We start from the raw sequence: 12748 nt of genomic DNA, 5'->3' as shown, positions 1-12748 counted from the left end.
AGCGGCAAAGTCACTATCAGGGAGAATGAAAAGGATTTATACCAGTTACTTTATTCTGCACTTGCGGGGAAGAGCACGTAGCAGAAGAATCTTGGTGAAAACAGCACAAGAGAGTCAACACAGGCACTGAACTCACTTCTAGTTTCACTCAAATTTTAGAGTAAATAATACAAAAAAGGACAATAGGTACCGTCTCATGGGATTTGAAATGTCATCTTGGGTCTTAGAACAAGCAAGAACAAACAATCTGAAGCATTTCAGACGGTCAAAATCAAGCCAAAACAGCATGGGAAGGTATTACAAGTGGGGTACAGATAATCTTAGATTCTTGTTTGTTGCCCCACACTAATATGGATAATTTCCTCATCAATGAGATCCAGGAATTTAATAATAATTAAATGCAACAGGCTGTGAAAGAATCGGGACCCTAAATCCTACAAAATTAAAGCTTTAAACAGAATAAATTGTGACCACACACATACAATTTAAGAAGAACTCAACAGTTTTGTAAGAAAAAAATGATCAGGGTTCTATTTAAAAAACAAACAAACTCTGAATCATGCATGCACAAAAAGAAGGAAAAAGGCTTCCTACAGAGCCATTAACTCCACTAAAGATTTTGGCTACTTCCGATTCATGGTCAAATGTGGCTGAATTATCTGATAATATCTTAAAGAAACTTTCCTTAATGGTGGTTAAGTCTCCTTCCCATCCCTTTAATTAAGACGGGACAATTACAGTAAAAAGTAGTATATAGTGCCTGAGCCAACTTTGAGCAAAAGGTTCCAGTTAGAGGGAGTACAAAAGGATAAGTTTAAAAAATCATTAAGAGGAAACAATCAGACAAATTTTTACAATGGCAGGCCCCTGACTGGACAATTGTCCTGGATTTTTAAAAAGCCAACGTCATCAAAAGAAAAAAAGGGAAGAACTGTTCTCTAGAAGAGACTGCAGAAACCTCACCAAATGTACTGCATGAATCTGAATTGGATCTTGGCTTTATAAAGCTATGACAGGAATTATTGGGACAAGTGGAAAAATCTGAATATCGACTGGCTAGTTTTCCTAGGTGTCATAATGGTATTGTGCTGATATAGAAAGTGTCCTTTTTCTTGAGAAGCAGGTCAAAGTGTATACTGGGAAGTGACACATCACCACTTAGTTTTGAACAACATAGCAAAAAAAAGGTATATGTCAGTGTAAGTGTGCAAAGCATGTGGGTGTTGTTTACTGTACCGTTCTTTCAATTCTTCTGCACATGTGCCAGTTTCATAATAAAAGTTGGGAACAAGAAAGCTGGGAAATGGCGTTTGGGATGGAGGCAAGGTGTAGGAAAAAGAAAGGGGAACAACTTCATTTAGAATATATTTCAAAGGTGAAATAATAAATCTAAAACACAGAAATATGATGGTAGAAGAAAAAAATAAGTATCATGAAAAATAATACACTCAGTCATGAGGGCTCTAGGGAAACAAGCATAATTCCAAGAAAGAACACTGTGAATGAGCTCAAGGGTTTTAATCTGCCATCTGAGTCATCGCTACAACAATTCCATGGCAACAGAACGGATCACACTCTGACAAGCCAGCAGCCTGCCCGCCAGTCTAGTCCTCCCTGCCAGATGATACAATCACTGCTCCAGCTAAGCCAAAAGGATCAATGTGAACACTGGTGGTAATGATGACATATGGCTGTCACATCATTTAATTTTCTTTGGTAAAAGACTGAGTGTAAAAAAAAAAAAAAAAAAGACCGAGTGTACTTCCCAGACAGGTCTGCACACAAATACAATATTTTCATTTAGAAGAAAGGTTCTTTTTTTTTTTTTTTTTTAAGTTCTACCAGTTTATTGCTACCAACCAATCTCCCTCCACCTTCCTCTTGCATGCACATTCAGTCATGTAACCTCATGGACTACAGCCTGCCAGGCTCCTCTGTCCATAGACTTTTCCAGGCAAGAATACTGGAGTGGGTTACCATTTCCTTCTCCATAGGAGAACGGTTCTAACAGTTGTTACTAAATAATATATGTTCCTGAAGATAATAAGCATTTCCTCCTTAAGGATATAGCTTGGTGTTGGGAAACGGAAATCCTCTTCTCGTTTCTCCAGTTGAGTCACACTAAACTTGTATCAAACTTCAGTGTACATTATAATCATCTGGGATGCTGACAAAAACACAAATCCCCAGACCCTGCACCCTGAGATTCTGATTCCACTGCTGCAGGTGAGCAGGGGGATGGGCCTGCAGCTAAGTAAGGACCCCCAGGGGCTCTGAGGCAGATACCCTGAGCTTCATTATGGTCTCGGCTCCAACAAACAGCCAAGTTTGACTTGGATCAGATATGATGATACAGTGAGAAGCTCTGGACTGGGAGTGAGAAAATCTGGGTGACAGATTCATCACTAACTTATTCCACTTTGGGCAGGTTATTGTTTCTGTGCCTCAGTTTTCTCATAAGTTTGATGAGGATAATATTGCCCTGCCCCTCACTGGACCTCACATACATGTTAATTTATTTAAAAAATGACTTGAAAATATGAAGAGCGTAACAATTAAGCATTGTATCTCTGAAAAGGGAGGCTTTAATCTCACTCAGTGAACTTTGTATTATCAATTATAGCCACGACAAGAGTCAATTACAGATTACTCTCTTCTCTTTCCTTTTAGGCTTAATCCTATGAAAGGCGCGCTAGGGTAAAGTGACATTTTTATTCACCACTTGTGGTCCACCCCCCACCTCCTCCCATCAGCCCTGACCAAAGAGAAAGCACAGAGACAAGGAGGACATCACTGAAGCCTTGTTACATTTCCACCTTAGGGAGATTCACGCCTTACGATGCCTCTTACCAAGTCTATGAGTTTGGTAACAGGAACTTCTCGGATTGGTCTTTTCATTCGGCACAAAGCCTCTAAGGATGTACCAAAACAACTTGGGAGGTAATTTCCACTGATGGTCAAGAAGTAATCTTTGCCTCGATCCAGGTGCAGGACGAGAATATCTTCAATTTTATCTTCCCCTGAGTTCAGGATGGTCACAGAGTCCTTGCTGACATATACATCAAGGGAGATATCCACGGTCTCATCTGAAATGTAAGAGATGATACACAGTAACAGAAACTTCCAGTGGAAAAGCAGAAAGGGGATGAGAACCAACAGAAGAACTGTCCTCTAAAAAAATCATCAAGTGATGAAGGAGAGATGGGACACACAAAAAATGGAGAAATCCCAATATAATGACAGTGAAGGTGAGAGACGTGTGGTTAGAAAACAAGAAGTTAAACAAAGGGAGGGGATGGGAGTCATGAGGGGACAGTACATCGCGAGCAGAGACAATGGTAAAGGGGAAACTCACTTGGCTCCAAGTAGCCCTCACAAGGTTCAGCCCGAAGCCATGGCTTGCAGTACTGGCTGTCATTAAGCTTAGGGATGAAAGAAAAATGGCAGGGAACCTGTCCATTGTTGCTGATCTGGAACTTCTCCTTTTGTAGTTGCCGAAACTTCACATTCTCAAACACAAACTGGGGAATAACAGACAGACACAAACATGCATCACTAGTAGGGGAAGAAAGTCAGTTGGATTATTCCATAGAGAATATGAATAAAGAATAAGGTCATTATTAACCATTATTAACTGCTGATGTACTCGCCAAGCGAGCCAGCTGTCCACTGTCCCCTCTCACAATGGCAGCGGAATGAAGCAGGTCTCACTGCTTCTCTAGGTTACTGATTCTTCCTGGGATCCTGAGAGGAGAACCTGACCTCAGATCAGCGCATGTATCCTGTGATCAACTTCTGGTTCCTAAGATATGAATTAACCAGCAAATCTGAAATATTAAATAAGAGCAGCTAACATCTGAGGGCTTACTTTGTGCCCAGTGCTGTTTTAAGGGCTTCGCATGTATTAACTCAAGTAATCCTCACAACTGTCCCTTTGTCCAGAAAAGGAAATTGTAGCTCAGAGAGGGTAGGACAGGTGCCTGTGGTCATATGTCTACTAGGTTGCAACGCAGGGACAGGAACAGAGGCAGTCTGCCTTCAGCTCACACAGTCTTCACAACTCTGCTAGTTACACGATTTCCCGTGTGCTGACCACTATGGGCAGGAGACAGGTGGCTGGGTATGCTCACCTCCCTCCGGCTGAGTTCTAAGGAAGGAAGGAAATCATTTTCCATTCTGTCCATGATGCGTACAATGTCTTCAAACACTTTCCGGTACCTCCGTTCATCCACAACCTTCACCTGAAAGAAAACGAACCTTCTTTTCAGTCTTGCATGCTCGCAGCTCATCTTCCTTCGAGATTACCTAACAGTTTAAAACCAGTCATTACAGCAATCATGTCAAATAAACTGTGGTGCAAACAACTTCCTCAAACACTTTCTGAAATCTCGTTTCATTCACACCTTTTATCTGGGAAAAAAAAAAAAAAAAACAGATAGATCCTTATTTAGTTTTCTGTGCTCTCAACTGATATATCTCGAAGAATCTAACTATCTTTCAAAGGTCAGTAAAACAAACAGAAATTAAATAAGCGTTACAGAATCATACACTGCAAGGTAGAGGTAAGGTTAATTGGTTAACTTCTTGGAAAAGTTACACCTCTGTGCTAAGAAACTTGGCAATAAATATTTAGGAAGAATATTCTTTGCTCCACTGTTAAGTAATTTAGTGGTGGAGAAAATGTGATGACTGTGCTTAAATATTATTTCCAGCACTATACAAATTGACAGTGTCAAAACATACCTGTTTCCAACAATGATTATGAAGCACTGAAATAGCACAAAATAATTACTAAAGCATTTAACTCTATTAGCTGTTATGCACAATGCCAAGAATCATAATATTGATGCTCAGATTATATGATGATAAAGGTATGTTAGTAAATAGACCCTATGGTCATTTTAGAAAACAGCCGATACAAAATGTCCCAGAGTAAAAGCATGACAACAGACAAACAAATCATTCTGACTAACAGATCAAAAAACTCCCATCTGACACAGCACTTTCAGCTTCCTGACACAGCTGTGCCTTTTTTTTTTTACTGTTAAAACTTTATACAAGTCGATGCTCCAAATGAACAAAATTAACATAGCCTTTTCACTTATTAAGATCCTGATTTCTTTTTCAAAATAGAAAACTTTACAAATTCAATTTAAAAAAACAGACTGATGCATACAGTAGAGGCTGTAAGGAAAGCATGAAAAATAATCAAAGCTGAGGCAAGTATCTCAAATATCTCAAAGGTTTTTACATATCTGAACCATATTTAGAGAATCGAGGGGTAACCCATCATTAGGGTAAGAGGAATTTAATACTTCTTAAATTCTTCAACATTTTGCAAGTTTCATTTCAAAAAGTATTCTACATATGTCATCTTATTTTCACAACAACCTGTGAGGTGACCAAAGCAAGGATTACTGTTCTCACCGTTGAGAATCTCGAGGTACAAAAAAATCAACTAAGTTGCTCACTGCTAGTTAACAGCAGAGGTGTTATCTGAACCTCTAGCATAAGACCCTTTCCAACATTCCAGGTATGTGACTTGGGTAGGTCTTAAGAACACAGATGCCTTAGCCCACAGATCAAAATCTCCAGAGAACAGGGTCCATGCATTTTGAAGCTTTTAGGCAATTCTGAAATCCACCAAAGTCTGAGAACTAATGCAACAGATCCCATTACCAATTGCAGGGGTTGGAACCCCATCTCAGCTTAATCTCAGCCAGCCCACAGCAAGTCTTAAGTTAATTGGCCCCTGAGCACTTGGTCCCTTTGTTAACAGTCACTGATGCCAATGGTGGTAAGAAACGTAATGTGGTTCTTAAAGCCTCTAATCCTAGCATGCCTAAGAGTCCAAAATATGGGGTGGTTACCCAATAAAATCAAAGCTCTTCTCAGAGCATTATCATGATCAAAACCCTTAATGCACATGAAGGGTAATGAAGGGAAAAATGTCACCACAGAATGTCACCACTTAACACACCCATTTTAGAAAAAGAAATTACCAACAAAATTAGAATTAAGAAATAAGTACAACGAGCTAGATCTTTATAGAAAGACATGAATAGCATTCTAGAATATACCACTGAATTAAAAAATAGTATGTTGTATACCAACACATATAGTATAAGACCATTTATGATATATACACAGCAACACACAAATAATACCATATTGGGTATAGGTAAACAGAAAAGCAAATGCAAACATTGAGAACTGTGCCGACCAATGTAACAGCCAGTAGCCACATAAGGAAATTTACATTTAAATAATTCCAAATTAAATAAAATCGAAAATTCAGTTCTTTAAATCACACTTCAAGTGGTCAGTAGCCACTAGTAGCTACTGGACTGGACAGGATAGATTTAGAACATTTCCATCATCACAGAAAATCTATTGGAGAGCACTGGTCTAGAAAGAAAAGAAATTCATAAGGGTAGTTGGCCTTGTTAGGGAGTGGGGGTTTGGGCAAAAGTGGGAGTGGAGGCTAGAACGGGTGCTGAAGATCTCAGCTTTACTTGTGAATTTTGCTTATTTTTATTTAAAGAGAAAACATATTTGCATCTCTGTGTAATTTAAAAAGTATTAAAAACTAGAAAGGTAGACCTTTATTACAGATATAATATATTTACACAAATATACACAGAAAGCATGGAAAAACTGTAAATATCTTGCTGGGAGCTCTGCATTAACATTATGTGTTAGTCGCTTAGTTGTGTCTGACTCTTTGTGACCACAATGACCATAGCCCGTCAGGCTCTTCTATCCATGGGATTCTTCAGGCAAGAATACTGGAGTGAGTAGCCATTCCCTTATCCAGGGGATCTTCCCAACCCAGGGATCGAACCCAGGTCTCCTACCTTGCAGGTGGATTCTTTACCATCTGAGCCACATTTATTAAAGATACACAAAAATACACAGAAAGCATGGAAAAACTGTAAATATCCTCCTGGGAGCTTTGAATTAATATGTATGGAGTATTAGAAATATTCTGAGGTTCTGAAAAAAATATACACAGAAAAGCTAAGCATAGCTGATGAAACTAAAAAGGTTAGTGTTTGGGAGGAAGATATCCTTTTAAAAATGTATTGAGAGAACTCAAATGAAGAAAACATGGCAGTCTACAAGTCTAAGCTAGAAATTAAGTGGGCAAAAAGTAGTATCTGAATGTATATGTACTCAGTAAGTTCTTTGGACCTCTGGAGGCCTTGCAGGGGTAGTGGAAAGATCATCTGTAAGTTTGGGAATTAGACAGGCTTAAGATTTGAATCTCAGCTCTTCTTCTAGCTAAATGCTTTTTAAGGAAGTTTATTTAAACTCACTGGTTTTTCACTTGCTCATCTGTTTTTTTTAATTTTTTTTTTTACTTTACAATATTGTATTGGTTTTGCCATACATCAACATGCATCTGTTAAACGAGAAATATTTAACTCAAAGCATTGTTGTGAGGAGCAAATGAGATGTGTATAGATTGCCTAGCATGGTGTCTGCTACATACTAGCTATTACTTGAGGAACATACATATACTATTATTACTTATTATTATTTTAAAATATCAAAATGGAAGAAAGTCAAGTCATGATTGACTCAATAAAATTTAGAATCTAAGACCAAGAATTAAATTTTTACATAAAGGAAATGCTCCAAAGTCATTACCCTCTAAGACAGGAGCTGGATAAGACATATTGCTGAGAACCAATCTCAGAAGTCAAAAAAATTTACATATGCACAGAGGAAAGAAATCCACCCCACTGTGCTCTTGGCATGTCTGAACTCATTAATCCTCTTGAGGAGATACCATTATCCCCATTTTATAGAGGAAGAAGCTGAAGTACAGGGATGTTGCATAGATTTTCCATGGTTACATTTAGAAAGAGTTTGAGCTGGGATGAGAGTTTAAGCCGCCTAGCTATAAGGTCCATTCTATCAAGCACTGCCCTATACAGATTCTGTCAGATTATATGACTTCAGGTCTGGAAAATCTACATGGAATAATCTAAATGTACTAGCTGTACTAAATTAAGTCAACAAGATCCCAGAATATAACCTGTGTACTAATAATACACACCTAGAAAATACAACAGGAAAACAAAAACTTTACTCACAGTGGAGACAAAACAATTCAAATATTGGCCATTATTCCAGCCCAGGATGCAACTGCTGCTGCTAAGTCGCTTCAGTCGTGTCCGACTCCGTGCGACCCCATAGACGGCGGCCCACCAGGCTCCCCTGTCCCTGGGATTCTCCAGGCAAAAACACTGGAGTGGGTTGCCATTTCCTTCTCCAATGCATGAAAGGGAAAAGTGAAAGTGAAGTCACTCAGTCGTGTCCGACTCTTCGCAATCCCATGGTCTGCAGCCTACCAGGCTCCTCCATCCATGGGATTTTCCAGGCAAGAGTACTGGAGTGGGGTGCCATTGCCTTCTCCAAGGATGCAACAGAGTTAAAGAGAAATTTAAAACCTGTGTTCCTGAGAGGGGAGGAGAGGGTGACATGTATGGAGAGAGTAACAAGGAAACTTACGTTACCATATGTAAAATAGATAGCCAATGGGAATTTGCTGTATGGCTCAGGAAACTCAAACAGGGGCTCTGTATCAACCTAGAGGGGTGGGATGGGGAGGGAGATGGGAGGGAGGTTCAAAAGGGAGGGGATATGTGGTGTTGGAGAAGACTCTTGAGAGTCCCTTGGACTGCAAGGAGGTCCAACCAGTCCATTCTGAAGGAGATCAGCCCTGGGATTTCTTTGGAAGGAATGATGCTAAAGCTGAAACTCCAGTACTTTGGCCACCTCATGCCAAGAGTTGACTCATTGGAAAAGACTCTGATGCTGGGAGGGATTGGGGGCAGGAGGAGAAGGGGACGACAGAGGATGAGATGGCTGTATGGCATCACTGACTCGATGGACGTGAGTCTGAGTGAACTCCGGGAGTTGGTGATGGACAGGCAGGCCTGGCGTGCTGCAATTCATGGGGTCACAAAGAGTCGGACATGACTGAGCGACTGATCTGATCTGATATGTATACCTATGGCTGATTCATGTTGAGGTTTGACAGAAAACAACAAAATTCTGTAAAGCAATTATCCTTCAATAAAAAAATAAATTTTAAAAACAACAACAATAAAAAAAAAAAAAACAACCCATGCTCCTGGATGGGAAGACTTCAGTATCTTAGTTAGCAGGACGACAGTGTGCCTCTTGGAGTTACATACAGATGATGTATTCTGACCAGTCTGTGCCTCTTTGCTTCTGCTGTCCCCAGCCCTCCACCAGGAACCTCTCTCCCAGTGCTTCCTCTTTTCTCTATCTTTCTGATGCAAAGCTATTCATCATCCTTTAAAACCTGGCTTCAAGCTCTTCTTTATGTATAATAACTTTAGGAGGTGAAGGGTGCTACCCAGACATTATGCAGCATGAGAAACATCTGTGTCATTAAAAGGCCATATGGACAGCATTTAGGAGGGTCAAGGGCTCTAACTTCTCAATGTTGCAAACAATTATTTGGCTATGAATTGAAAACGTTTATGGTTCACGGAATTACTGATCCATTCTGAGTCTAAATAATGCCCTAAGAATAGATACTTAACACACAAACAAACAACTTGTAAACAAACAAGTGTTTACCCCAATACAGAAGAGGGCGCTAACAGGCTTGTGGTCACTGGTTTTCAGTTCCATGTGACTCCGGTAATGAAGCTGATTAACATTAATGCCTCTCCAGAGAATTCGGTCACACCAGGCTGGCACCCGACATTTCCCACTGCAAAAAAAAAAAAAAAAAAAAATAGCAAGGGATTAGAAGGAGAACATACCACACAAGAGTGGAATATCTACCACACTGGTTCAGACCTGAGTTCGGCCCTCTTGTTATCTGCTTCTCCTTTCCTAACGACTTCAACTATTCCTTATTTTATTGCAAGCTCTGTGAAGGGACTTGTCTTGTTTGCCACTGAATTCTCAGCCCCTAGCACAAGATCTGATGAAAGTAGGTGCTCAGTGAAGTGAAGTGAAGTGAAAGTCACTCAGTCATGTCCGACTCTTTGCAACCCCATGGACTATACAGTCCATGGAATTCTCCAGGCCAGAATACTGGAGTGCGTAGCCTTTCCCTTCTCCAGGGGATCTTCCCAACCCAGGGATCAAACCCAGGTCTCCTGCACTGAAGGCAGATTCTTTACCAGCTGAGCCACAAGGGAAGCCCAAGAATACTGGAGTGGTTAGCCTATCCCTTCTCCAGGGGATCTTCCCGACCCAGGCATCGAACCAGGGTCTCTTGCATTGCAGGTAGATTCTTTACCAACTGAGCTATCAGGGAATGAATAAACAGTGCTCCTAGGATCAGGATTTACATTTTCAATAATGTTGCCCCAGGGAAAGTAGAATAGCACCTTCTGGACTGAGCGACTTCACTTTCACTTTTCACTTTCATGCACTGGAGAAGGAAATGGCAACCCACTCCAGTGTTCTTGCCTGGAGAATCCCAGGGACAGGGGAGCCTGGTGGGCTGCCGTCTATGGGGTCGCAGAGTCGGACACGACTGAAGTGACTTAGCAGCAGCAGCAGCAAAATAACCTCAGAAGGGTAGGATTATATTCAGAATACTTCCTCTTTGTTTGTTTTATCAACTGCTATGACACTTCACATCAGATAGACAACAAATGAACTCTAAAAATCCAATCCTATACTTCTAGAGTGGGTTGAATCAATGGAGATGGGTTAATAGCAGAGATTTCTTTAAACCTAGACTTTTATGGACAAGTCGAGCTTCTAATAAAGATGAACTAAAAAAATCTAAGCATGCAAGTTTGAACACATAACAGCCTATAAGAATACCAAAGGAAGGGAAAAAGCCTATTCATCATTCTATTAAAATAAGCAACACTACACCTGATCCAGATGGGGACACAAATAAAGTTCATATCAGTAGCTCTTCAGTTGACTCTCAAGTCAGACGAGTGGAAGAAACAAAGCAATGTGCACAGGATCTGTCAGAGTCAGAGTCACTTTTCACTTGCTGAGCAGCTCCCTCCCTCAGAGGACAGAGAGACAGGCTCCTCCCTCCCCACGCTGGCACTCCAAGTCTAAAGAAGCTGATGATACCCGGGAATTCTCTTTCTTTCAAACTTCTGGGTTCAAACAACTAGGAAACCATAGTGAATGAAGAAACAGTAAGAAGACACACAGCCACCAGGCACATACTGACAGAGGCACTTTACTAGGGGTGATCAGGAAATCAATAGCCCCCCACTAGACAGGATTCTCAGCTTCCCCTGGCAGTCATGCAGGCCAGGATCAGGCACTGGTATTTGTAAAAGTCCTCCAAGAGATTCTAGGGTTTCCCTGGTGGCTCAGTGGTAAACAATCTGCCTGTAATGCAGGGGATGCAGAAGATGCAGGTTTGATCCCTGGGTTGGGAAGATCCCCTGGAGAAGGGAATGGCAAACCACTCCAGTATTCTTACCTGGAGAATCCCATGGATAGAGGAGCCTGGCGGGCTACAATCCATGGGGTTGCAAAGAGTCAGACACAGCCGTACATGTACACACACACACACACACACACACAGGAGAATCTAATGTACACTCAGGATCAAGAATCACTGTGCTGGAAGAACCTTTCATGCTGCTTTGTTTTCACCTCTGGTATCCTGAGTTAAAGAGCTGAAAAAAGAGTTTGGGCAAAGAAGCAGAATAGGGCACTAGGTAAGGAAACAGGGGCAAGATCAGGAAGGCAAAAATCAAATAAGCAGTCTGCTGAGGTGAGAGAATAAGGCACTACAGGCAGCTCATAAAACTTCAGAGCAGTTCACACCCTCTTAAGGTGAGCTCCCTAGAGGAGGAAATGGCAACCTACTCAGTATTCTTTCCTGGGAAACCCCATGGACAGAGGAGCCTGGTGGAGTTGCAAGGAATCCACAACTGGGCAACTGAGCGGAAGCACAAGCAAGCAAGGTGAGCTCACCTGTGAGTACACAGGAATTAAAAACTCTTCTTTAAGAGCACTGAGCCATTACGTTTTTATCTCTGCTTCTGGCAAAACCCCAAAACTTCCCAGTCCCTCAGCAATTCAGAGGGACAGAAGTAAGATCAGGTTTTAACCTATTCCATAATGAGGTTCTTGTTATTTTACCTGGAATCCCATCGGTCTGTTTTAGAATCATACTTATATGTGGGGATAAACTTGATTTCCCCTTCCATGAAGTCAGCAAAAGCTTTTTTCTGTGTGCGTTGAATATTTAGCTAGAGATAGAAAAATGTATCATATAAGCAAGGTAACACCATCTTAATAGAAGTGATAATCAGGTTGATCAGCTATTTTTCTGTGCATCTAGTTTCTGTATCTTTTGCAATTGTCAGAGTACATAGATATTTCTGTGCCTTATGAATTAAATTTTGACATTCCCACAGCATCTAAACTCACCCACAGACAGGATGCTCATATAAGCATGTCACTAATTTTTTATTGCTAATGGTGGTCAGGGTACAATGGAAAAATGAAACCTGAATAATCATAAGTTCCCTGAAGTTAGCATGTTTTTTTTTTTTAAATTTATTGAAGCATAGCTGATTTACAATGTTTTCTTAATTTCTGCTGTATAGCAAAATGACTCAATTATACATATATTCTTTTTCATATTCTTTTCCATTATGGTTAATAACAGGATATTGAACATAGTTTCCTGTGTTATATTCTAGGATCTTGTTTATCCTATATATAATAGTTTGAGTACAGCTTTTTTAAAAAAAGCACA

General features: G+C 40.5%; 1 protein-coding gene across 5 annotated transcripts in view; it reads right to left on the bottom strand.

Moving 5' to 3' along the window:
* Nucleotides 1–12748, bottom strand: part of OCRL (OCRL inositol polyphosphate-5-phosphatase) — a 50809-nt gene that overhangs the window by 13463 nt on the left and 24598 nt on the right. For all 5 annotated transcript variants that reach the window (NM_001102191.2, XM_015461421.3, XM_010821401.4 and 2 more), the window contains 5 exon segments: nt 2851–3086; nt 3356–3521; nt 4131–4241; nt 9622–9757; nt 12127–12236. In NM_001102191.2, the coding sequence (NP_001095661.1) occupies nt 2851–3086; nt 3356–3521; nt 4131–4241; nt 9622–9757; nt 12127–12236 (759 nt within the window).

The sequence above is a fragment of the Bos taurus genome, chromosome X (assembly GCF_002263795.3).
Source record: "Bos taurus isolate L1 Dominette 01449 registration number 42190680 breed Hereford chromosome X, ARS-UCD2.0, whole genome shotgun sequence".
NCBI classification, from domain to species: Eukaryota; Metazoa; Chordata; class Mammalia; order Artiodactyla; family Bovidae; genus Bos; species Bos taurus.
Note: the sequence above shows the minus strand (reverse complement) of the source record. Positions and strands in the feature narration are given on the sequence as shown.